The sequence below is a fragment of the Coenobita brevimanus genome, chromosome 54 (assembly GCF_032717465.1).
Source record: "Coenobita brevimanus isolate Jiangsu-jjx chromosome 54, ASM3271746v2, whole genome shotgun sequence".
NCBI lineage: Eukaryota > Metazoa > Arthropoda > Malacostraca > Decapoda > Coenobitidae > Coenobita > Coenobita brevimanus.
The window spans coordinates 35,777,319-35,805,000 of record NC_137007.1 but is presented as its reverse complement, the minus strand read 5'-3'; the positions used below and the strand labels follow the sequence as shown (position 1 = coordinate 35,805,000).

At 43.5% G+C, this 27,682-nt stretch overlaps 2 protein-coding genes across 2 annotated transcripts in view; both read left to right on the top strand.

Annotated features, from left to right (window-relative positions):
• The window catches only part of LOC145401091 (aminopeptidase N-like), a 32,464-nt gene extending 26,347 nt beyond the window's left edge, over positions 1 to 6,117 (top strand). Inside the window, exons 16-18 of the mRNA XM_080273463.1 lie at positions 270 to 351; positions 959 to 1,076; positions 5,981 to 6,117. Of these exons, the coding sequence (XP_080129589.1) occupies positions 270 to 351; positions 959 to 1,076; positions 5,981 to 6,117 (337 nt within the window). The remainder of the gene's footprint in view (positions 1 to 269; positions 352 to 958; positions 1,077 to 5,980) is intronic.
• LOC145400958 (aminopeptidase N-like) lies at positions 3,443 to 26,293 on the top strand. The gene is made up of 19 exons (XM_080273323.1): positions 3,443 to 3,541; positions 7,230 to 7,418; positions 10,954 to 11,156; positions 12,280 to 12,435; positions 12,677 to 12,813; positions 14,679 to 14,856; positions 16,981 to 17,164; positions 17,512 to 17,668; positions 18,182 to 18,263; positions 18,644 to 18,764; positions 20,982 to 21,081; positions 21,223 to 21,381; positions 21,873 to 22,004; positions 22,367 to 22,509; positions 22,918 to 23,108; positions 23,300 to 23,443; positions 23,987 to 24,130; positions 25,083 to 25,164; positions 26,072 to 26,293. Exons 2-19 carry the CDS (start codon positions 7,242 to 7,244, stop codon positions 26,252 to 26,254), a joined length of 2,673 nt encoding a protein of 890 aa, XP_080129449.1. The 5' UTR covers positions 3,443 to 3,541; positions 7,230 to 7,241; the 3' UTR covers positions 26,255 to 26,293.
• The last annotated feature ends 1,389 nt before the right edge of the window (positions 26,294 to 27,682 follow it).

Here is a 27,682-nt window from a genome sequence, read left to right as displayed (position 1 = left end):
TTGTAAACATGAAATTGAAAATATGAGACGTCATCGTAGGAAAAGGGATTATAGAGTACAGTATATTGGTCCTAAAATCATACATTTATACATTATTCATACATATATTGTTTTCTTACTGCATTCTTATACCTACATCCATAACTATTCATGTAACAAAAAACAAAGTTTCACATTACATCCATGGTGTCTGATGAATATTTAGTGTGTACACAGAGTTACGTTCTTTACCTTCTGTGTTTTGTGACCAGTTGTTCTCGTGTTGGCAGGCTTGGTGAGGATAAGATCGGGGTGGAGAAGCTGGTGATGGCGGCCACACAGTCCTTCAACACTCGCCTCGATATTCAAAAGGTGATTTTCTTCCTTTATTTTCTCCCAACTTTGTAGTCTCAGTAACTTGTGTCGGTAAACGAAGCTCTTTCACGTCTAACCTTTTAGTTTTCTGAAAATAGAGTAAGTCATGTACAACATCCATGACACAAACTAACCTGAAGTCGTTCACATTTAAAGTTTCTCACATGTTGAGAGCAAAATTTAGATGCTCAGAAGTAGAGGTAGACACGTGACAATTCAAGTATGCCTTAGAATAAGACCCATAATAAAGTGCAAAGAAAAGAAATAAATAAAAAATAAAACTTTGTATGGTAATATTGTTTTTGGCACTTGTCAGTCTTCACTTCTGTGCGTTTCATTTCATCTTTCAGTGATCCCTAAAACAGAGTATCTCACAGTGTCAGTTTCTTTGTCTTCATCAGTATTATAACAATTCATATTCAGCCGATAAAACATTACTTCCAACGTGAACCTCCTCGACGCGTTCCTGTGCCACTCTCTCCAGGCTCTCCCTAGAAGCAGCCAAGTAATCCCACTGGTCAGCTCTTCTCAAAAACATCGTCAATATAGCTTAAGATACTGCTGCCACTCTATCCTCGACCCCAGCTTTCTTTCCTGTCCCCAGCTGAAGATGTTCCGTGACGCACACCGTGACGACCCGAGTGTGGTGCGCGCCTCAGATTCCGCACTGCGTCGCGTTGCTCACAACATGGCGTGGCGGGAGCGATATTCGAGCGTCGTCAGTGAGTGGCTGCAGGAGGAGGGATTTTCTGTCCAGGGGGATATGGCAGGGCACTGAAAGTGTTCGTCGGCTTGCAACACCTCCCTTTGCTGTTACTATTCTTTACTTACTCTTCCATCCTTCCTTGCATTCTGTTCTTACGAACTCTTGCATACATACTCTCCTCATATGTTCTCCATACTTGGTCTTCTTTACTTTCACATTCATTCATCCCACACTTTCGTCAGTGCTGTAACCCCGTCCGTTGTTTTTACTAATTTCATTCATGTTAAACTTTGGAACGATGTTGAGAGGCTTTGGTAGTGGTAGAAAGTTCAAAATACTCTTACATAATTTATTTATTATAACAAGCTAACTCTTACCCGACCCAGCAGGGTGGCGCCGCTCAAAAGGAGGGCAACAACCTCATTCATTTACATTCAGCCTCTCGTCTGTTGTGTAATGATCTACACCAAAACAATTTTAAACATCCACAACTCCACAACCTGGCCCTGCTGATTGATGGTTTACCGTACCTCAGTAACTTCTCTTCTTGCCTGTAATAGATCACATCTCTTCATTTCAGTTTGCTGTTCACAATACACGCCTCTCATCCTCAGTGATGCTCAGGCCTCCTTCACACCGTCCTTCTACCTTCCTCTATGGCCTTTCTCGTCCTCTCTTCCATCTGATTCTGAATTTGCATATATAATTTGTCAGTCTCTCATCTCTCTTTATATCCATATCACCAAACAATCCCTGGTCTGCAGTGGTCTTAGCCTGGACTTTATGTAAATGTGGTTGTCCCCCCTCCCCCCGAGGAGTGCTTCACAAGACCTGCTACATGCCCTTTTTTTCAACGCCACTTCCAAAGTAGTACCTTCCAAGGACGATTGTAATCGTCCTTATTACTTGTTTTATGTAATTACAATACTAAATAAATAAACAGATAAATACATAGATACACTGGTAGGTAAACCACGTTGCCAACTGAGCTTTGCAGCTAAGTGGACTCTGTTTTTCTTGTACCTCAGTTTAATTTATTCTAAATATCCTCGTACATGATAAGGCAGTTACGTGTGTGTCAGTTTGTTGGTTTGGCGTTATGTTAGTTCACCCTATCCCCTAATCCCTCTTCACTACGAGAGGTCCTCCCTGGGCTGAACTAATTCTCTTGGGGATGGCCAGAATGATACTGCTGCTACTTCTCCGTCGTGGAGGTGATAGAGGAGAGTATTGATGTTATTCTGTTGTTTTCAGGTACTTACGTTGTTATTTATTTCTAATGTTATTATGTATTAAAAGTTTATATTTGTGTTTTTGTTGTTTCTACCCACTCTCACTTTTTAGTGCGGAAGGTGAGAGGTTAGCGACAGGTAAATACGGGAGTGAGAGAGAGGGAGATAAGGCGAGAAGGTGGGAGATGGGGGGCTTGTCTTGGGAGGATGGGGTGACGGGGGTTATCATGGGGGCGAGGAGGCGGCGGGGGTTTTGGGGAGTGAGGAGGTGACGTCAAGTACACACGCTTATAACCCGCCATAACTGCCACCCATCTGAAAGAGCTCTCTGTTGGGGCGGTTTCTCTCTTAACACACACACACACACACACACACACACACACACACACACACACACACTCAGACTCACTCTCGCGCAGTCTCTGTTGCCACCTCATACACTCCGTCACGTCACTCACACTCTGCTCTCTTTTACACCAGTCTTACTCTTATTTAAATTTTCCCTTCATATTTTCAACGCTTGCTGTTTCATTTTCACCTCTTGTAACTGTTTCACGTTCTACTTATCTTCCTTCTGTTTCACCTTCTTTACACACTCCTCTTGCTTCACTGACATCCATTCTGACTTTTTTTTCTTTATCTTTCCATGTCACTTACTACCATTCTTACTATTTCTCCTTCATTTTCTTCCATTTTTTAATATTACTGTTTCACTCTACCAGTCTTTTTCTTACTAATCTTCACTTTCCACCACAAACTCGTACTCTTTCACATTCTTTCTTTCTTACTCCTGTTACTTCAGTTTCTACAACAGCTATTTCTCATAACCCCTTCTCTTATATCCTGCAGACTATTCATATAAGTACTCTGTTTTTATTATCATTATTATCGATTCATACAGTCCCACTCTCCTCTTCCACTACCGCATCTAATCCCACTCATCTCCACATCCACTCCATCCCTTTCCCACCATACCTCTCCCCCACTCTACTCCCAACTCCCACATTCTCATCCCCCTCTCAGTTCTCCCCCAGCTCACTCCCACAATTTCTCCACCCCCACAACACTTCCTACTTACACTCACTCACTCCATCACACTCCAATCTCACTCTCACTCCACTCATTCTTCGCCAGCGTAGTGATCATGTTAGTGTGGATTAAGTGTGGAATAGTGGTGTGGGTGGTGGTACTGCTCCCCTACCTCGCCTCACCCACCTCCCCAACCCCACCAACGCCCACCCCACCAGTTGTAAGTAGCCTGCTATTGTATTCGCCTTAATTGCAGTTTCTTGCGTATTCTGTATAAGTTTTTATTATTGTGTTAAACTTACATGAAATTAAATAAAAAGGGAACGAAGTATAATGCATCGTTCAGGAAGGGGACAGTGTGAATGTGTCCCAAACATCTGATTTTGAATGATTATCAGCGCACGGAAACAAATAAAGGGATACAGTCTTTATTATGTATTTTAAATCATGTTTCTATAGGGGCATGAATACTGGAAGCTCGAGTTTTTACATAAGTTAAAAAACTTGCTGTGTAGACTACAATAGCAAACATTTCGGGACGCGATAGTTTATGTTTTGAAAGATGAGCTGTATGCTTGGGTCGGGAAGGACAATGTCGTTACTATTGTTTTAGTATCCAGGCAGCACATTTTCTAAAACTCTGAAAAGAAATGAATACGGTTTAAGAACGGTCATGTACAAAAATTAATACAGTTTAAGAATGGATATGTGCAAAAATATAGACAATATTATGTCTATATTATGGTGAGTTGCATGAGGAGGCAGAGTGTTTTAAGTATTTAGGGTCACATGTTGCTGTGGATGGAAGAATAGATGCAGAAGTGAGGTTTAGAATGAATGAAGTGGGAAAGGTGCTGGGAGGAATGAAAAAAGTTTAGATGTCGTTCGCTTAGTGTGGATGTAAAGAGAAGGCTGTATGAGGGTGTAGTGGTCCCAACTGCGTTATAAGGGGCAGAAACATGGAATATGGGTGTGGCAGAGGGGAAAACTTTGAATGTAATGGAGATGAGATGTCTGAGGAGTATGTGTGGAGCAACGCGTATGGATCGAGTGAGAAATGATGAAGTGCCAAGGAGAACTGGAGTTATGCGGGAGATGGCTGATCGAGTTGAGCAGAGGGTGTTGCGATGGTTTGGGCATATGGAGAGAATGGATGGAGAGCGATTGGTTAAAAAGATAATTGGATCGGATGTGAAAGGTGTAAGGCTGAGAGGTAGACCACGAAAAAGATGGATGGAAAATGTGAAGAGAGCGTTAAATGCGAGAGGGATGTCTGTTGAACAATGGAGAGTGGCTGCGCGTGATAGGAATGATTGGAGAGAAACTGTGAATGAATAAATGGTGACGCGGCCCTGAGGGGATGTTCTCCCGCATTTAGTCTGATCAGCTGATCAGGTCAGGTGGGGGTAAGGGGATGGGTCTTTTCTAAATTGAACATTTGCGTCTGGAGGTAGCTTAAAAAAAAAAAAAAAAAAAAAAAAAAAGGAGGCAAAGAACGTTCTCGAGCTGAAGGGGCTAATTGAGATTTGTAAGTTATATTTTAGTCTTGGGGCTTGTACTCTCCTCGGTTAACGAAGCTCCCTAACACCTCTTCCCTAACTATTTATTTTTGGTTATGACTGGCTAATATCCCCTTGTACGTTATTTATCCAGAGTATGGCGGTATTAAATAGATTTATGTTGCACAGAAGGTGCCGGTAAGGTGTAATAAGCCAACTAAGTCGATTAGAGAATGGAGTTAGGGAGCTTCATTAACCGACGATATTACGGGCCTTGGTCTGATTTATCATAGGGTGGGAGCTGTATATATAATCTTGTTCTTGCTCTTCTCTTGCTTCTGCTCTTGCTCTTCTCTTGCTCTTGCTTTTCTCTTGTTCTTGCTCTTCTCTTGCTCTTGCTTTTCTCTTGCTCTTGCTTTTCTCTTGCTCTTGCTTTTCTCTTGCCCTTGCTCTTCTTTTGCTCTTGCTCTTCTCTTGCTCTTGCTCTTCTCTTGCCCTTGCTCTTCTTTTGATCTTGATCTTGCTTTTGCCCTTCTCTTGCTCTTGCTTTTCTGTTGCTCTTCCTCTTGCTGTTCCTTTTGCTTTTCCTCTTCCTCTTGCTCATCTTCATCCTCTTGCCCTTCCTCTTCCGCTTGCTCTTCCTCTTGCTCCTCCACAGGCAGCAGGGAAGTTTGAGATGATTAGCACCATTAAGGGATCAAGGAGAAAATTTAATTGCCTCGCAGGTGTTCACGTAGCGAGGTTGGGGCTGGGTGAATGAGTCTTAATTTTTTCCTACACTGTCTCGTATTTCTTGCATATTTTTCCAGTTCCGTTTTTTACGTCTGTCCTTGTTAAATTCGCGGACGAGGAGTGAGAGCTTGTGTTGTTTTTGAGCGGTGTTTGTGCGTGCGTGTGTGTGTGTGTGTGTGTGTGTGTGTGTGTGTGTGTGTGTGTGTGTGTGTGTGTGTGTGTGTGTGTGTGTGTTACCAAGGTTATATAGACGGATTAGGTGTATATAATGAACATGTGCATAACGCCCAAAATGAATACCATATATATATATATACCGGTATGCTATGTATTATTACATGAGACATCTGTGCGAATATTTATAGCCTAACAATACGTTCAGTTCAGTGTATACTCATGGAATATGTACTATTCATCAGTCTTTCCAGGGGTAGTATCAGAGTGCTGTGTTGGTGTGGCCCCAGGCTCATCTGAACATGAACACAGTGGACTGCCGGCTGAACGTGCCCTCCTAGTATCCACTATCCTCATTTGGGGGATAGGGAAGGTGCTGAGGGACATTTGAATAACGGGGCAGCGGAGCCTACTGATTATATCGGTGCCATCACATGAAGAAGTCCCTTTCCAGCACCGAACCTCTTTGTTGAAGATGTGATGCAGAAAATTCTAATGATTCAATACACCATTGAAGACTAGATAAAATGTTAACCTTAATACATCCAAAATTATTAATCAGATAAAAAAAAATTTGTTCATTACTATCTTCACATGGCATCGTATTCGCGTAATTAAATAAGATCACACCACCAGTGAGTCATTTTCGCCCAGATGAAGTGCACAGTTGCCAAAGCTGAGTGGCGACTGTTGCCTCACTGAAGCATATCATTTAAGGCTCTCAGTTTTCTTTTTCTTTTCCTTTTTTCTTTTTTTTTCCATATTTTTGTGCCTTTTCTCCCAAATGACATGCGGACGCGATGATACTGTACGTTATTCTCCTTAGTTAGGTAGTTATGCTTCTTTTACTTGGCACAGATTTTCATTCTTTTGCAGCTTATTATTTCACGTACCTCAGTGGCTGAAAAGTATAATGCAACGGCACTACTTCCTTTTCCCAGCACTTCGTTACTAGCTTCCAGTGTTTATCTGTTGTTAAAACTTAGCATTCAAGATGGAGATGTGGCGATTTTAGGCCAAGTTAGAGTAAACAGGGTATAATTATGTAGAGGTGTATGGTATGTAGGAGGACTACTGGGCCTTGAGAGCAGGCTGTGAAGCCTATGCCCAGAGTCGGACGCACACACACAAAAAAAAAATAAAAAAAAGATTAGAATAGATTTATTCTTATAGTCTGTATATTGGGTTATTAAAGCAGATAACCACGATGGGTATGAATTTTGAGGAGAGGAGCTTCTGCGGCCTCCACCTCCCTCTATTCCCGTTACACTTATTAGTCAGACGATCATATTCAGATGAGAGCATCCCTGCGCAACTAATAATAATGATAATAATAATAATAATATTAAGAAGAAGAAAAAAAAGAAAAGAAGAGACAGACAAAGAAATTAATAAAGGTTCCAGCTATATCAGGATGACGAAATGAAAGTAATAGTAAAAAATAAATAAATAAATAAATAAATAAATACGAATATAAAAAATAAAAAATTCAATCTGTTTCAGGAGGACTATGGGATGATTCGGCTGCCCAAGACGCTTCGGCCGACCCACTACGAGGTCCGACTTCAAGCCTTCCTGGAGGGCAGCTTCAGCATTGAGGGCTACGTCAAGGTGGAGGTCACGGCACTGGTCAACACACATCATATCTTCCTGCACATGGTCGATATCATCACTATCAACGAAACTGCCCGGGTACCGATTTGTGATTCTTAGTAGCATTGGTCTTACACACGCTCACACTCATTCACTCAGTCACTTACTCGCACTGTCACTCCACCCACTCACCCACCTACTTACTCTTTCACCTACTCATTCACCCACCGACTCACTCACTCACTCACTCATATATCTACATCTTTCATCAGTCTAATTATCCATTCATGCCTATCTGTGTTTCTGTCTTTATCTTTCTTCCAAGTATAGTTAAGAACACTTTAATCGCAGCCTGTTCTGCCGACCTTGCCGTCCAGAAATTACAGTACTTTACTTTTTTCACCATTACTTGGGTGATTCTCGTCCATCTGCAGCTTGTTTCCTTTAGCTCGATAACGGAATACGAAAATACTACGGATCTGCGTCCCTTCCGTGGCACTTCTACGTGACTAACTCCGCCTCTACGTTCTTGTGTTAATTTCTTGTTATATCTTAGCATTCAGTAAGGAGAGATGTTAGTTTTAGGCGAAGTTATTGTGAAAATTGTATAGTACCACAATTACTGGCAACCCATCGTACCCTTCACCTTCCTCCCCACCACTGTCCCTTACATCCTCTTCATCATCCTCATTCATTTCTCGTTCTCATACTTTCTCTCATCCTCTCTCACTCTGACCTTGAGAATGAGTAGTAGGTTTCGAGTACAAACAAACCATCCTGTCGGCGGGAAGGGTGACATAACAACATAATACATACGGTAATCAGTGGCATCCTTGTCGGCAGATCTTGAATTTGGCTCTCTCTTGTATTGTTTTTGTTTTCTTCTTGGAAGGAACAATTTGTGGGCTCTTGGCCTTTGGTTCCTTCTTCCTTGCATTAAAAAAAAAAAAATACGTAGCCCCTGATGTGTATTTATGTATTTTACACGTGAACGTAAGTATTTATAGTTCCAGGAAGGTAAGATGTAGAAAACGTGAGTACTCTTCAGAATTTATGCTTTTGCTTCTGCCTGTTATGATTGTCGTCGTCGTCTTTTATCATCCTCATCCTCATCGTCTTCGTCATAACCCTATTTCCCACTGCTACACAGGAATGATATGATCCAAATATGGAAATAGTAAGTGTTAAAGCAGGAGAAATCCACTCACCTATCATCCAGATCTGAATTTCTCGGCGTTATTTCACAGGTACAAGCTATATTACGTGTGAGATTTCGTCACATGCTATTACTTTGCAATCAAATGAGTAAGTTGTGAGAGCGGCTGAACATCGTGGTGAAAGTCAGTAACACAGGAATGACCGACACGGGTTTTGTTAAGTGAAATACAGTGAATACCAAAAATCGGCCGAGGTAGAAGTACAACCTTAGACGGGAATTGAAAAGGGTACACGCAGCTGTTTGGTTTTCGTCCACCGCAGACAGACAGATATGGCTGAATACATAACCCTCCCTTACCTAATGAAGCAGAGGTAATTAAATCTTTATGTATCCAGACTGTGCATTGACTTTCCATGGCCAGAGTAATTCATCGCCCTAGAAATACGTGGTTAAACAAGAGAGTGGTTACGAGGGTACGGAGACATCCACACAGGCATACTGAGAACTCGTTTGACTGATGGGCAGATGATTGATGCTTCCTTTACACTCACGCCAGTTACATCACATCTGTCGCACTAACCCTTCAACACCACTATAACTCTCACTACATCACCCCTACACAGCCCCTCCAATATCACCATTACACCACTTACTGCACCACCACTTCACCACTACACCATTTACTGTACCACCACTTCACCACTACACCACCTACTGTACCACCATTTCACTACATCACCTACTGCACCACCACTTCACCACTGCACCTCCTACTGTAACACCACCACCACCATCACCATCACCACTACACGCCCATGCCACACCAACCCCCACTTCGTCAGTACACTGCTACCACCACACCATCCTGTTTCATCACCACTGCTGCACTCACTACATCATCACTAAACCCCTTCACTTCCAGTACACCACTGCCACTACACCACCATTCAACTTATGACTACACCACCCATAACTACGCAACCTTTCTCTCCACCACTACTTCACCATCACTACACCACCTTCCATACACCACTCCTCCACACTTCACCACCACCACCACCATCACCACCACCACCACCATCACCACTCCATCATGTCTAGTTGGGATGAATGTGATAAGCTGAATTAGATTAGTTCGGACCGCCTCAACCAGGGCTGACCTCTTCACTAAGCCTTCCTTCTTATATCCTTGGTAGTTTATATTTTACACATGGCATATTAATATTATCTTTTCCTGTTCTTTGGTTAATGTACGTTGATATATATATATATAAAAACATGTACCGGTATAGCATATATCTGTCTATCTATCTATTTATCTGTCTACTGTATCTGTCTATAAACGGATACTCCCGGGGGTATCTTGTGGGTGTTCAGAATGGCATCCTGAAAAAAACTGAACAATTTCGTGTATGGGAACTACGACTATCTGGCAACTACCGTACTAGTATTTCATAGCCATTCTGTTTTCCCTTTTTACAGAAAATTGAAAGTGAAGAGAGTAATAATATCAGTGAGGGGGTACTAGGTTGTCTTGGAGTTGAGCCTAGGGTATCGGGGCCGAAAAAGTTGAAGAACCACTGCCGTAAGAGGTGGCCACAAACAAATCGCCTCCATGTCACCCTGTCCTCTGCCAATAAGCTTTCCTTCTTTTAACTCTCCCTCTCCCTCCCCTCTCTCTATCTATCGTGCATCGCTCCTCCCTATCCCTCCTGGTGGTCGTGGTGGTGGTGGTGAATTATTACCTTTAAGAGACAAAAAAGAGTAAGATCGCTCACTGTTCAACCCGCAATCTCTTGAATCCTGACGTTGATCTAGTGCACGCGAATGGTAAGCCGACTACAACCCTTACTTTACAATCCAGGTCCGAATTTCAGCACCAGATGTGATCAGGCTTGGGTTAAAGAGTAAAAGGATTCTTCTCAAAGGTTCCGTGTTAGGCGCAATGTTCTCACTGATTAATACAAAGGGCCGTCCCTATACTGCACATCTCAGTTTTCGTGTATTGCGGGAGTGAATCAGTCTGCGTTACTATACTGTTTTTACTCTAACTTGGGCTAAAATTGCCATCTTTCCATCTTGAGTTGTAAAAGTAAAGTATCACCAGAATATGATGATAGTTGCAAAGAAATGCTATGGAAAGGATGTAGAGCCGTAGCACTGTCTTTTTCCTGTCACTGAGCTACGTGAAATAAGCTGCAAAACGACGAAAATCTGGGCCTTGTTAAAGGGAATTGAGTACAGTGTCTGTCTTTGCTTTGTCCTTCTACTTCGCGTAATCCTCTGCATGCCTTTTAATGGCTGTCTTTTTAGCGTCTATGAATTGCCTAACTGATACTGATTTCACGAAGCAGCCAAAATGTGTGCGCCTCTGACACAAGCAGGTTGAGATGTCCCCGCAACACACACAGACATAAGGGGCAGTATACGGACCATCCTGTGTCTCTGCTTAGTCAATTTCTTTTCCCTTGCTAGGTTGTGGATCGAGGGAGCGGCGAGGAGCACAGGATCCTCCACCAGCGCTACAACGCCGTCCGCTCCATGTATGTTGTGGAGGTGGAGGAGGAGCTGCTGGAGGGACGGAACTACAGCTTCTCCGTGAGCTTCGTGGGCACCTTGGGAGTGCGTCCACGAGGCTTCTATAGGTCCAAGTACACGAAGGAGAATGGGGAGGAGCGGTGAGTGTGGGGAGAAAGATGGGGAGGGAGGGAGGGAGGAGATCTTTGTATGGAGAGGAGGGGGGAAAGGAGGAGAGGTTTGTATCGAGAGGAGGAGGGGAGAGGGGTGGAAAAGAAGAGATGAATGGGAAGGATTGCTGTGGGGGAAGAGAAGAATGTGGATGAAGTGTCAGGGGAAGAGAGGTGATCTGGGGGAGGGGAGGGGGGGAGGAAAAGGAAAGGGAGAAATGTATGGGAGGAAGTGCTGGGGGGAAGAGTAGAGTGTGAGGGAAGTGCTGGGAGAAGAGAGGTGGTGTTGGGGGAGGGGGTGGAAAAGGAAGATGAGGTGTGTAATGCAGGTGAGTGTGGGGATGGGGGAGGAATGAGAGGAAGAGATGTGAGGGAGGAAAGTTTTGGGAGAAGTGAGTGTGAGTAGGGTGAGGAAAGGGGAGGAGAGATGTGTGTGGATGTGAGTATGGAGGGAAAAACCGGTGAGTGTTAGAGGAATGTGTGTGGATGAAGGAAAGGAGAGGTGAATGTAAGGAGGAGGAGGAGGAGGAGGAGGAAGAGGGTAAGAGAGTGTGTGGGGGGGGGGGAAGGAGGATAAGAGATGAGTGCGGAAGGAGGAGAATGCTTTGTAGTCTCTGTTATACCCGCAAATTCCTAGAAAAGCAGGCCCGTCTACGAAGCAACCTCGCTCTCTGTGTGTAAATCAGCACAAAACTACGTCAGAAAACTAAAGAGCCCTGCCTTTTCTTGTGTTTATATGTGATCGGCTGGCTTTGTAACAGTAGTTAGGTAATAAAGTAGGTAACAAAAATAGTTTCGCACAAAATAAGGGTCTGAAAAATTAGACTTTGTTTACGTGTTATCAGCTGGTCTTATAGTACGGTGATAAGAAGTAACCTTGCACTAGTGTTGGAGGGGGACGCCTTCATGTGGTGACGCCAATATAACCAGGAAGCTCAACTGCCTGGTGATGTGAACGTCCCCCAACTACTTGTCTGTCCCCCAAAAGAAGGATAGCGAACTGAAGGAGAAGGACAACTTAAGCCTGCAGTTCACAGGGTCCACGTTTCAGATGATCCTGGAGCCACAACGACATCAGCAACAACCCCTCACTCTCTTGTCTCCATGTGGTCAGGTGGGTTGCGGCGACACAGTTCCAAGTTATTGAAGCGCGACGGGCTTTTCCCTGCATGGACGAGCCGCTCCTGAAAGCCACCTTCGCTGTGTTCCTGGCGCGGCGGGAGGGCATGACGGCGCTGTCCAACATGCCTCTACGTGCTTCTACCCCTATGTGAGTATGTGTGTGTGTGTGTGTGTCTGTGTGTAAGAGAGAGAGAGAGAGAGAGAGAGAGAGACAATGAGAGGGAGAGAATGATACTGCCAAGCATGCCTCTACGGGTACATGCTTTCACTCCTGTGTAGGATGACAGAAGAGGAAGGGAGGGATGGAGGAAGAGTGAGTTTTGTTTGTGAGTTTGGTGTCAGTTTGTCTGTAAATGACGTAATGGGTATATATTAATTTTGCGATGCAGGGAGGGGCAGGATGGTTGGTACTGGGATGAGTTTGAGCGTTCTGTGGTGATGCCTACCTACCTGGTCGCCTTCGCCATCACGGACTTCCCCATGAGGGTGGTGGCCGGACGAGACGGCTCCTTCACACTCATCAGAGGTAGGCACGTAGGCAATATGTGTACTCATTTCACTTTAACTTTTTCCATTATTGCCATATCTGATATATATATATATATATATATATATATATATATATATATATAAGAGAGAGAGAGAGAGAGAGAGAGAGAGAGAGAGAGAGAGAGAGAGAGAGAAGCCCAAAGGTATCTTGTAATCCAGGAAACCTAATGACATTTATTACATTTAATCCCGTTTTACTATTTTTTCCTCCATTCCATAATCACCTCATCCTCATTTATTGCATTTTATCCCTTTTTACTCATCTCCCTCCATTCTATTATCTCCCCACCCTCGTTTGTTGCATTCAGTCCCATTTTACTGCTCTCCCTCCTTTCTATATTTCCCCATTCTCATTTATTGCATTTTATCCTATTTTACTCTCCTTCATCGATAACTCACTCTCCCTCTTCTCCTTTTCACCCATTTTACCCTCTCCCCTCCATTCCTTATTCTCCCATTCTCTTCTCCCTCCGTTACCTCTTCCCTCAGTGGTGACGAGGGCGGCGATGCAGAAGTACACGGGTCTGGCTGGTCGCATCGCCCCCTGGATTCTGAACTACTACACTTTCTACTTCAGTATCCCCTTCTCCCTCCCTAAAATCGACATCATCACTCTCCCTGAGAACTCCTTCAGTGCCATGGAGAACTGGGGCCTCATTACGTTCAGGTGTGGCCAGGTGGAGAGCCCTTGAGATCCCACGTGGAGATTAGCTTGCCTGTGAAATTTAATGATTGTACATAGAAATAGACGATAATTTAATGTGATGCTTTCACTGATATAACACACAGCAGACAAGAATTAATGGAAACCTATCTCGGTGTTTTAACTTCTGAGATCGCCTTCGTGACAAATTTGGTGATTCTCTGACGCACATATTGCTGTCTGGCTGGCTTGTCTTCTTATTTATGCCAGAATTTGTCAGCCTTTGGGTAAGCTGAACCATTGTAAATAGTTATAGATAGTGTAATACAGACTGTGATGTGCTGTACATAGTAGCAGTTAATCCAGTGGCTGTTGGGTGGTGGTATTTCAGTGTGCTGCATGTGGTAGAAAAACCAAGGCATGTCACGATACCACACCCTTAACTCATTCATCCGACATTCGTCATGAGAAAGAACTAGAACAATCACCATTGTATACACTGACAGACACGTATAGCCTTCCACACCACAGTACTGATGAATATGCATAGTTTTAAATGTCATCTTATGGGGAAAAAATTAAAATAGTACTTAAAATCCAATGCCATTGCATGGGGTTAGTAATTGTCTACCTATGAGAATCATGCCATAGATATTTGGGTCTGTCTCCAAAGAAGGGTAAATTCAGATATTATTTACTCCCAAACAAAATAGTACAGACTGAATATCAGGACTCAGAAGATTATTATAGAAATTCCTGGATCTGTTATTGCATTTTGTTGCAATGTATCCAATTCTGGCCACATACAAAAATTTTCAAAGACACAGCAGTCAACCTATGCACAAGTGACTTCACACAATCACACTTCAGTGATTAGATGCTGATTATATTCTGTAATGAACTACGTTAGGGCTACTTCTTGCAGAAGTGGGGCAATGGTATGAACAAGAGTGTTTTTATATGTTGGTGTGATGTGTGGAAAATCGGTCAAGACTTGACAGAATTCAAATCCTCGGACTTTTCCAGCTTTGATGGGATATCAATTTTGTGTCCTTACAATCAACAGTTCATTGTTGTACCACTTGACCATCATCCTGAAGCTGGCCTCTCTCAGCAGTAACTCCACAGATAATTATTTGGTATCATAGTGGCAAACATTAGACCTCACCTTGGGTTCATCTTCACTTCCGAATGGCTAGCGTGGGCGAGAGCATCGGTGGGAGACCAGCTAGAGTATGGGACCCGGGTGGCCGTGCTGGGGCTGCAGGTGTTTGAGAAATACTTTGGTGTGGCCTTCCCGCTGCCCAAGACCGACCTCATCTGCCCCCCTGAGATGAGTCCCAACGCTATGGAGAACTGGGGGCTCATTACGTTTAGGTCAGTCTTCCCCATAAGGATAGCTCTTTACGTCCATTCTCTGCACGTAGGCAATGCAATAATGTGATTCATATTTCATCATTCAGTAAGTGAATATTCATTCAAAATATAACCAGACCTGGTATGAAGATTTTAAAAGATAGAACCTAAACGCAGCTGAAATACATACTAGGGAGGTCAAAGGTCTTAGTCAAAATTCTATAAAATGCATGATTCTACGTTTCCACTACAGGTAATCTGAGGGCTTTATAGTTCAGAAACTGCACCAGCTCGAGAAAAGAGTGTGGTAGCCTAGACGAGAGCTTTGTGATGACCTGTTAAGCTCCCATCTGGATTGATTATGTTATATAAGCGCACGCACGCACGCGCCCACACACTAACGAACAAATATATGTGACTTTGGTCTTGTAATATGTAAGTCTTAGTTTTGGTTAAAGTTATTGTGCTAGTCGAAGGCAGGATGAGTTAAAGATGAATACATAGGGTTGATCTTGATTTATTATCTTCAAGAAAAATCTAAGTTGAGCAGTGTAATATTACACAGGAACGTAATTTACTCACTAAGTCTCGTCGGACCCCTCTTCTTATTTCCTCTCTCCACGATCCTTTCGGTTCTGTGAATAGCCCCTTTCTGACTCTCTACTCCTTCCTGACTTCTCTAGGAGGGCTATGTGCCACGTGTATAACCCATAGGTATGGGTTCTAGAAGCTTGTGTGTGTCTGTGTATGTAGCGTTTCCGGTGCCCACTGGCATACTGTTGATTAAGTCTTTGCTGAACTCATTTCCTTTTGGTCGATTCTCGCTGACACACTTCCTATTCTCACACCCTGGCTGGTGCTTCTATCTGTCTATCTATCTATCTATCTGTCTCTGAGTTGTATTATTATAATATGGAGTCCTGACATATACACAGGATAGGACAACACAAACCCAGCCCAAATCCTGTATACTACTAGGTGGCACATATATATATATATATATATATATATATATATATATATATATATATATATATATATATATATATATATATATATATATATATATATATATATATATATATATATATATATTGTGTATAGCAGTTTTGTTTATTCATCGTATACTTGCGGTTTTTCCATACATTGCATATTAAAGTTTCTCCCATATTTGCAAGGGTGGTTACTAATATATACAGCCATCTCTGTTTCAAGTAGCATGATTTTTTTTTTATTCTTGAGAATGAAATAACCGTATACTAATTTTGTGTGTGTGTGTGATTTTAGAAATTTTATGTTATCAGTTATATATCTTCAGTAACGCCAGTCTAGTAGTTAATGGCGTTGAAATTCCTTACCGTGATATTATAAAAGAAAATTTGCCTATGAACACAGTGCCCTGTTTTTCCCACCTAATAATTTTTTTTTTCACATTTTCTCTCGTCCAGTTCCTCCCTACGTATCTCTTTTTCTCCCACTCCGTTCTTCTCTTCACCCTATCCCTCATCTTTACCTTCTCCTGAACTTTTTTTTTTTTTTTAAGTTTAGCCATATAATATATGGCGAAGCTTATTATTTTAGTATTAGTATCTTTTTTCTTTGCATTTTGTACTTAGATCTTGATGATATTATACAGGAAGGTACCCTAGGGTAACCCTAGTACTTGTATCAAATATAAATGACCTTGACCTATTTTTGATGGTATATACTCATTTTTTTTTTCAATGTGCTCGACTCTGGGCATAGGCTTCACAGCCTGCTCCCAAAGCCCGGTAGTCCTCCTACATATCATACACCTCTACATGTCACCACTTAGGCGCTAACACCCCTACCCTACCCTACCCTACCCTACCTTACCCTACCCTACCTTACTCTACCCTACCCTACCCTACCTTACTCTACCTTACCCTACCCTACTTTACGTAACCCTACCCTACCCTACCCTATTCTATCCCATCCCATCCTATCCTATCCTATCCTATCCTATCCTATTCTATCCTATCCTATCCTATCCTATCCTACCCTACCCTACCCTACCCTACCCTACCCTACGCTACGCTATCCTATCCCATGCTACCCTATCCTATCGTATCCTACCCACCCCACCCCACCTCACCCCACCCATCCCTCCCCTTCCCCCCACAGAGAGTCCGGGCTGCTCTACAACCCTGCGCGGTCCTCGGCCAGTCGCAAGATGTGGGTGTGTTATCTTATGGCCCACGAGCTGGCCCATCAGTGGTTCGGCAATCTGGTGACGCTGGCCTGGTGGACCGACCTGTGGCTGAACGAGGGATTTGCCACCTACCTGGCTGACGTGGCGGTGGACCAGGTGAGGGGGGGCAGGGGGTGAGGGGCTACGTAGATAGGTAGGTAGACAGGTAAGTAGGTGGATGGATGGCTAAATAGATACGTTGATAGACAGAGTGACTGATTGATTGACTGGTGTAGATAGGTAGATAAAAAGAGATAAATAAGATTAGGTTACTGAATTTTTACATGCCACTTACGGTAAAAATATAAATGCAGAACATATGTATATAAACTCGTCCTTACACAGCACTGTGGAAAATACTTAACTGTGGGGCAGAGAGCTAGGCGATGCACTGGAGCCAGGGAGTTCAGTGGAGAGGCTAGGTAGTGACTTCAAAGGGACTGTTGGCGTTGTTCTTTACCCAGATCGAGCCAACGTGGGGCATGCTGGACATCTTCGTGGTGTCGAGGTTGCAGACTGTGATGGTGTATGACGCCCTCCGCACCTCACAGCCCATCAGTCAACCCGTGCGCGACCCCGCCACCATCAATGAGATATTCAACAACATTTCATATCTCAAAGGTGACTTAACACATATTTTTTGGTTTATTTCTTGTGTTCTGGAATTAATTTGGTATATGTATTAAGAGTAATATTTTAGTCCTCCCATGCCCGACCCCGCCACCATCAGTAAAATATTAGACTACATCTCATATTTCAAAGGTAACGTAACACATAATTTATTTCGTGTCTGCTGGAAGTAATTTTGTGTGCGTGCTGGTAGTAATTCTTATGGGTACGCTGGTTCTAATTTGCTCCTGTATGCACTAGTTATAATCTTTACGTGTATGCGCTTCTATACTCGGTTAACTTTACCTTGGCCTTAAATTGCCATCCCTCGATCTTGAATGTTGAGTTAAAACAGTAGCTTAACACTAGGGTGTGACTTATGCTAGTCACGAGGAAGTGCTACAGAGTGTAGAGCCACAGTATTGTCTTTTTCTGCCACTGAGCTACGTGAAATTGGCTGTAAAATGATGAAAATTTGGGCCATGTTAAAGAGAATTAACTACAGTAATTTTCACTGTCGTGCAGGAGCGTCAATTACCCGGATGATGAACCACTTCCTGACAGACGCCACCTTCAGGAGGGCCCTCACCGACTACCTCACCACGCTGTATGTTTTTATCTACACATTCAGTAAGATTTTTGTTTCTCCCGATAGGCTATTTTGTTCAGTTTATGGAGAGACATCAGTAGGAAATGGTTGAGAAACAGTCTCCCTTAGTTATATCACCCCCCCACACATACACACCTAACTTGATCTGACCACAACACCCTTACTGTTAAAAATAATTATCTATCATATTAACCCTACTACCTTCGCTGGATATAAATCTCAGCCTTCCATTTCATCTGCTGCCACCCTCCCCAGTCAGTACGGGAGAGCTGAACAGGACGATCTGTGGGGCTTCTTAACTCACTCACTCAATCACCCACCCACGCACTCACTCACTCACTTATTCAGTCACTTACTCTTTCCTTTGACCCCCTCAGCCAGTACGGGAACGCAGAACAGGACGACCTATGGGGCTTCCTAACTCGAGCAGGTCACAGAGATGGCACCCTACCTGGCAACCTCACTGTCAAGACAATCATGGACACCTGGACGCTGCAGGTAAAAGAGGGGGGAACACCTGGTATGAGGCTGTAATATTCTTAATGTATGGACTCAGCATGTGAAAGGGGAAGCTCCTGGTGGTAGTCGCAATGTAAGAACTGAAGGTAAAACGGGGAACACCTGGTATAAGTCTGCAATATTCATTTTGTAAGGAATTTGTATGTGAAAAAGAGGTCTCCGTGTATTATTCATGATGCAAGGACACTCAAGGTAAAACGAGGAACATCTGGTATGAACCTGAAATATTGGTAATGTGTAGGTTAACCGAGGAATACGTAGTACATGTATACAATAAGCTGCTAAGGACTAGGGTACAGAGTCTAACACTTGAACGAATAATAAGATGTGAATGGTCGAAGTTTCAGTCAAATTTGAGGGTACCCAGTGAAAGTGTGTAACATTTGTAGCGTAAGGGTGCAGGGTACGGAATCTCATATCTCTTGCACATTTATTTGACTTTGTTCCCTTGAAACTCCATCCAAGGAAGCTTGTATGAGTTTTAGCTATTCTAGTGTATATAAGCCATTACAGACCTCACACCTGGCACACAACATACTGCCACACGTCACACTACCACAGATCACACTGACGCACTCCACACAGTGACCACACTGTGACACTTCACATCGCCATCCATACCTCACACTGGCTACACTCAGTCGCATTTCGCACACCACATCTTACACACACACACACACACACACACACACACACACACACACACACACACCACATACAGTATACCACACCTCATACACACTTCACACAACCACGTGACGCCACACCTCACGATAAACACCTCACACATTGTCACACTTCACAGTGACACAACTCACAGTGACAGACTTCACATTGCCACACCTCACACTGACACAGCCTGCATTGCCAACCATACACTGTCACACCTAACAGATCACTTCATACAAACACAGTAAACTGCCACACCTATTACACAATACACATCTCACACTGCCACATCGCATCTCACTGCACATCACCATACCTCACTCTGCCACACGGACCTTCTTTAACTTCAGACACTTACGTAGTCTCTTGAATATAAACAGGATAAAATCATGGACGAAGAAAGTCAGGAAAAAGCGTAAAAATTATTGCTACAAAACAATAGCGATTGATATAAGCATGATGAATAAATTTAGTTTAGCATAAGACATGAAGGTATGAAGACTAGGGTGAGTACCATGGGGATACTGAGATGTGGATGGAGAAATCCAGGAAAGAGGCTTAAAATTTAATAACTTATAGTAGATTAGTGCACCATGATGATAATATATTATTATAGCCATAGAAAACGTTAATGTCTTTCAAGGGTAACTGCAACTTTAGATTTTTCCACTTGTTTGATGATCTGCCACGATTATTTCTCTACATGTTACGTATTTCTCATCCATTACGTTCAAGAAAAAAGCATCAGCCAGTCATGATGTTAGATACTTAATGAATACCGTAGAAAACTTGCACGGGAGTTAGTAAAAATAAGAGAGATGGTGAATGGCGAGTGAACCCGGTAGCAACATTCAGGGTTATGTTTTGCTGTTGAGCGTTCGGACGAATTCGTCACTACTGTGTTCCAAGTTTGACCGGCGAGTTGGGCAAACCCAACTTCTGATTGTGAGATAGATAGGAGGGTTGGTTTTTTCATCTGATGTAATTGGACAACTCCCAAAGCTGCGGGAAATTCATCTTCTACGGCCTACGCAGCTGTAAACTCAACTGGACGAGGTAAAATCGACCTAATCAGCCGAGTTGAATGAGTTACAGTTTCTTTCTTAATGTAATTGTGTATACGCAGGCTGATATTGACTTGTTATGTTACTTATGCTGTCTATATAAATCGTTACGGAAGAGGGGGTGTTAAAAAGCCTACCAGGAAGTACGGTAGTACAAAGATAACGGCAAGTAAATGTTCATACCGTAAATCCGTCCGTCCATCCATGCGTGTTCACAGTACTATATATATATTCCCGGAAAGCAGTAAAGCAGATAAGTTTTTTGAACAGAACAGAAAAGAAATAATGTCTTTGAATAACGTTAATTGTATTTTCATTCTAATAACCCCCAGACATTATTTGTTTGTGTTCCTTATTGGTACAGTGTTCCTTGATTGATACAGCATGCTCATTGTTTGATACAATGTGTTCATTGTTATAGTCAGCTCCATTTCTATCACTGTCTCCCGTGTCCGTGCCTCAGAGGGGCTTCCCGGTGATCACAGTGAAGAGGACCGCCAATACTACTGCGGTCGTCAAGCAGGAGCACTTCACACTCGAGAACCCACAGACTTCCCCTCACACCTCTCCAGCCCATGAGTCTTCCTCTTCCCATGACTCTTCTTCCTCTCCCCAGGACTCTTCTGATTACTCTTCCTTACCTTCCCATGACTCTCCTTCAGCATCATCATCTTACGATTCTTCTTCCTCCTCTTCCTCTCTCCGTTGGTGGGTTCCTCTGACCTACACTAGTCAGGAGCACCCCGACTTCAGCGACACCAGCGTGAAGTTGTGGCTGAGCTGCAAGGATCCTGAAGGAGCCACCACAGAGATACCTTACCCTGAGCCGGGGCAGTGGGTCGTCTTCAATGTCAAGCAGACAGGTGGGTGCTGTTCCATTAGTGTGTGTGTGTGTGTGTGTGTGTGTGTGTGTGTGGGAGGAGGGATAAATGGGTGTGTAGGTGTTTAGGTGTGTGAGTGGGTGGATGTATGTGTGGGTGTGGGTGTGCATTTTGTCATCTCCGAATATGAGGGAAAATTGGTCCCAAATTCATTATATGTATAGTTTTGCAAATGCAGGCTGTATATTGTACCTTTGATATCCAATTGCAGCCACTTGGCCACACTCTAAGGGAGGAACAGCGCTATAGACTGGCAGAGCTTGTACTGGTGATAGAAAACTGTGATTATTTTGGACAATAGCTACGCATCTCACCAACAGAGGGGGAGAGTTTGGTAGGGGGAGTGCTTAGGGGAAGGATGGCGAAGTATGAACCCTATTTTATGTCACTGATGTGCTAATCCGTTTATCCAGCTCTCTCGCCTTTGAGTTATTCATTCATCTATCCATTGATCTATCTGCCTTTTCACATAGGTTACTACCGCGTGAACTACGACGATGAGAACTGGGCATTACTGACGAGGCAGCTGGAGGAGGATCACACTGCTATACACGTCACCAACAGAGCACAGATCATTGACGACGCCTTCAACATGGCCAAGGCAGGTGAGTCAGGGCGTGGGTAGACAGAGAGAGAGAGAGAGAGAGAGAAATAGATGGAGCACTGAAGAGTATTGAGGATGGTAAGGCCAGTGAGTCAGGGCGTGGGTAGATAGAAATAAACGGAGCCCTGAAGAGTATTGAGGATGGTAACATGGGGTTGGAAGTAGCCAGTTTCTCCCACTGTCACCATTCATACTGAACTGCCTTGTACACAATAGCCGTTTCTGATACGACAGTTATATTTACAAGAAACATTAACGTCTAAGAATAACCCTAGGAATGCGTGTATGTGTTTATGTATGTATGTTTGTATTTATGTATGTATGTATATAAAATCAGTCTCAAATGCTTTCCCTCTCCACCAGGGCGCCTCTCGTACCGTGTTGCCCTGGGACTGACGGGGTACCTGGAGAAGGAGCGAGAATACGTGGCGTGGAGGGCGGCACTGGACAACCTGCAACATATATACTACATGATGAACAGGGATCCGGCATATGGGGCGCTGAAGGTAATGGGCAATGGGCAGAGAGTGGAGAGAGGGGGTGAGAAAATATAGGTAGAAGGAATGGAAGGGAACGAGGAGGGAAATACAGCGAGGAATAAAAAGAAAGGAACGGGATGATGAAGAAGGGGAAAATAAGGAGAGAGAGTGGAAGGAAAGGTGCCAGAAAAAATAGGAGGAGAGGGAAAGGGAGTAACAAAGCTGATGATGATGATGATTTTTATTATTATTATTATTATTATTATTGTGATGGATTTTTTAGATTGCTGGTTCGTATCATGAAGACGATAATTATAAGCGTCAAGGATGCATTGCTGTAAACTGCTGCTGCTACAATGATGATCAGTGGGAGATGATGGAGAACTGTTGTCTCTAAGCTGCGGATGACGTATCTTCAACCCCTTCTCCCCACAGCACTACCTTCTCTCCCTGCTGCTGCCCGTGTACCGCTCTCTGGGAGGGCTTGAAGGCGGGGAGGGGACAGTGCCGGACCAGCTGCTGAGCGGGGAGTTGGTGTGGTGGGTGTGTCGACTGGACCACCCTGAGTGCGTCATCCCGGCCCTCGCCCTCTACCGATCCTGGATGGCCAACCCAGAGGAGATCAGGTGAGTCAAGTAAGAGAGATAAGCCAAAGCCACGTTAGGTGAGGTAAAGCCACATAAGGCAAGCTGAAACCACGTTCGATAAACCCCAGTGGGCCTATATCGGTATACCTGTATTAAATTTGCATGTCTCTATATTAAATTAGCGCGACTGTATAAAATTTATATCAAATTGGCAGTGCTCCAATCGCCAGGTCTGTATCAACGAACGTACGCGACGCTGTGAGCTGTACTGCGGTGAGGAAGGGCGGGGAGGAGGAGTGGGTGTTTGCCTGGAGGAGAAGGGAGGACCTGAAGGACGCCCTGGCATGTACGCAGGAAATATGGATCTTGAACAGGTGAGAAAAGGTGCATATTATTATTATTATTATTATTATCCACTCAGTTTGATGTAGTGCAGCCAACTTCTTCATTGACCTTTATCACTCTTTCTGTGTCTGCCCTCCTGTTTTCCTACCTCTTCCATCTTTCCAGTCACTTTTTTGTACTCTTCTTTCCATTCCAGGTGGCTTTACATTGAGTGACAAGCCAAATGGTTTCCTGTAAGCCAGGAAACCATTTACAGCGCTGGGTGGTAACCATATAACCAACCCATAGCCTATGTGTTCCCAATGTGTCAGTTAGTGGGTTGGCGGAGGGTTAGTGCTCCTCCCCGTAAAACAACTAACTCAACGACAAACGACCACCCCTTACGGGATTGTGGCGTCTGGCAATAGATAGATAGACAGTGGTCGTCGTCTTCATCATTCAGTCTGTACACTCATTCTTTAACTTTCTGTTATTCCCTCCATCCCATTCATATCTCCATCTCCACATCTCTTTCTCTCTCTCCATTCCTCAGTCTCTCCTGTCCTCTGTCTCATAACTTCTTCCCTCCCCAGGTACCTCGATGGGGCCTTTAACTCCTCTTCAGGCATCAGACGCCAGGACGCAGCCAACACCTTCCGCAGTGTAGCCAGGGAGCCGCTGGGGGCGCTGGTAGCCTGGAACTACCTCAGGGCTCACTGGACACGAATATCAGAGTAGTAAGTTCATGAGGAAATAGTAAGTCCATGGTGAAATAATAATGGCGAAATGGTAAGTCCATGTTGTTGTTGTTGAGCGACCCAGGACCGAGCAGACCCGTCAACTGTAGGCAAGCAACTGCCCCTCCAGGGCCGTCCCGTGCAGTGAACCAGTGTTCCTTTGCGGTAGACAGCGCCTCGCCACACAGAGGTGTGGGGAAAAGCCAGGAGGTTTGGTTCCCTGTTAAACACTGTATTTGTGTCTCTCCACCTCAGGGGCACCATAGCAGTCTCCCTATTATCCCGTGATTTAGTTACATGGTTGCCACCCAGGGCTGTAAATGGTTCCCTGGGTTACGGGAAACCATTAGGATTGTCATTCAGTGTAGAGACACCTGGAGTGGAAAGAAGTAAAAAGTGGCAGGAAGGGTGGAAGAAATAGAGGAAGGCAGACACAAAAAAGAATGATAAGAGCGAAGGGAGAAGTGGGCAGTGCAACACCAAGCGAGTGGGTGATGGTTGCCACCGCCTACCACCAGTAAGTCCACGTAGTCATAGATATAGCAATAGAAATTTCGTGGTATCATTGCAAGTCCAAGTTAAATAAAATATAGTAAGTCCTTGGTTAAGTAGCAAGCCTCTAGTACAGTAAAACAGAGATTGTAAGTGCGTGGTAATATGTCAGTAGTTCCTCCAGGGCGAAATAACAGATTCCTAGTAAAACATGAGCAGCAAGTCGGACAAATGATGAGGGTGAGGACGATGTTTCACAAACTTATGAGATGTTTCCTCATGTAATTATGACTTGTTAATTCGGGTAGGACGAGGAAAGATTCAAAACCATTTCATGTCTCCTAGTCTTCAAAAAAATATATACCGGTGTTTATTTGTGTTTGTGCTTATGTTTGTGTTGTTTGTATTTGTTTGTGTTGGTTTTGTGCACTTGCCTAATGAATGATTTTCTCTCTCCCAGTATCGGCGCCTCGTTCTTCGCTTTGCCTAGAATGATAGAGGATGTGACTCGCTCTTTCACCACCACCCTGCTGCTGCAAGAGGTAGGCCGTGACCCCACCTGATCCTGTCTGACCCCGTCTGACTCCCTCACCTAACCTGGCCTCAATTGATCCAGACTTAGAACAGGAAAAAAAAAAAGATATAAAAAGAAAAAAGTAAACTGAAAGGCGAAAAAGTGTTCCTGAGTTTATGCCTGGTGGTCTGTCGGTGATGGGCTTGCTCGAATCCAAGAGGCGACAGGTAATTTTTCTAAGTATGTAAGCACTGTCAGGGGCATGGGCTTGTCTCCATTGACTTAAATGCTGTAGACTGGAGTAACCTTGCGTTGGGTCTTCCTAGCTCAGAAAATGGTAATGTGGGACTGGCTGTTACTATTTTACTTGACCATACTCAGGGACTTATAGGGTCAAGCAAATTCCACCTCATAGAAAGTCCATGACCTAAAGTTAATGACCACATCTTTTCCCCTTGCACACCTGCCCATATTCCCTCACACCTTCACGTGTAATTATAGTGCAGTCCAGATTAGGATCATAATTACAGGTGGCGAGTTACAGCGAGGGAGTCTGGGCAGGTGTGGAATGATGCTAGCCATGGCCCAGTGTATTATTCTAAAGCTTAACCACTCACTGCCCCCTGACCTAATGATCCCTCTCTTCACACCCTCCCTCCCCAAACATGGATGGATCCGAGCCTCAGCACAAGCCTAACCTAACTAAAACCAAGCCAAACCAAACTGTTATCTCCCCATGCAACCCTCTTCTCCCCTTTCCTCCCCAACGACCGGAGTTCGAACATGGGCGCAAACGTGACTGACCAAACTAGGCAAACCTTTAAACTAAATTAAACTAAATTAAATGAATCCAAGTCAAACACAGCTAATACCCAGTTAAACTAAGCTAAATGTATGACTGCTTTCCTCCGCATAACACCCCCCTGCACCAACAGCTAGAGGAGTTCGAGAGACGGCACAAACCTGACGGAGGGCTGTTGACGGCGCGAGGGGCGGTGGCTCAGGCGGTAGCGGCCACCAAGGTCAACGTGGCCTGGGTTCAACTCCACAGGCAGGGGATTGTCGACCTCCTCGCTTCTAGGGGCTTCTCATCCGACCTCGCCTCGTTATCGGAATAAAATCGTCTGGTTAGAATAAAATCGCCTGGACAAAATGAATCGTCTAGGAAGATAGCTGACTGGAAAAAGGGTAAATTCTACAAGCAATAATATAAATCATAATAAAATTAACCTTTTAAGTAAGTAAATTAGCAAAGTTTTCGTGAGCGTCGTTAACCTCCTCTACCTTCTCATCACCATCATGCCCTGTACAGTATATCGTCACAGTAATCATATTCTTTAGTGTAATGAACCTCTTCAGTCCTGTGACTACTTAATTGTTTACTTCACTCTGTTCTACAATATTTTTCAGCTGAACAGGAGGACGACTCTGTGAAATAGCTTATGAATGGCTATATCTCACTCCTCCAATTCGAAAAGCTTCCTATACTGAATGTAATTGTCTGGTAATAGGAAGAACAATAATATGGGGGTTATGTTATCGGACTGAAGGGGTTAATGAGTAGTATCTTACCAGCACGATAACTTTTCCGTAGCACATGCACCGTAGAAACTCAAGAGAGAGTATCATCCCTTTTTAGTGGTGTTTGAACAGCAGATGTGTTTATTGCGTAGTGTGTGATGTAGATGTATTTTTTTCATCTTTGTTCTTTAGCTGTAGCTGTACATCATTCTGAACCTCCAGTTGTCTGTTAAATAATGCCTTGTTATCTAGCTTTAGTTCATATGAATTGTATGAAAACTTAACACAGCCTTCGAAAAGTTTATTATGTAATAAGGTAATAAGCCTGCATATTTTTTTGCATATAAGCAGCAGAGCCTGTCGTTAACTGGAAATGCCCTGGTCGTAAGGTAGGAAAAGAGAAATGACCAAGTAAAAGAAGAGTTCCTCCTTCACTTGTAGTTTTCCTTAAAATGTAACATAGAAAATTTTGAAACGAGTAATCTGCAATAACTAAATAAAATTTATAAATTTCTACCATTTTATAGAAATACTTAACGTTTGTTAAAGTTAATCCAGAAGCAGAAATGCTCTTCCTGTACTTGCACCTAAAGTTATGGAAATGGATAGCATTGTATTTAACACAATCACGTGTTGTTAAGTGTGTGTTTAGTTATATAATGCCGAACACAATCACGTAGACAGTTCCACAACCCTTTCACGTCGAAGACTATTCTGAGCTCAGTGAAATCATATGACGGAAGCAAATGTAAAACTCGATTTTTTAAAACTATTCATGCAATCTCCATGGGTTTCAAATGTCTAAGCTCCTAAACGCATATTGCCCTTTATTTAACTCCATTTTCTCCCTGCTTCAGATACAGATGTAAAAATTATCTCCAACGAATTTTAATTAGCACACAAGAGACGTTTCGAAATGTAGGACGTAAATGTATCCTTGGTTGGTCCCGTTATCATATTAGACGCCTTTAAATTGAATAAAGTCGTCCCAAGGTAGCAGAAACAAGACAAAACGCGCTCGTAAT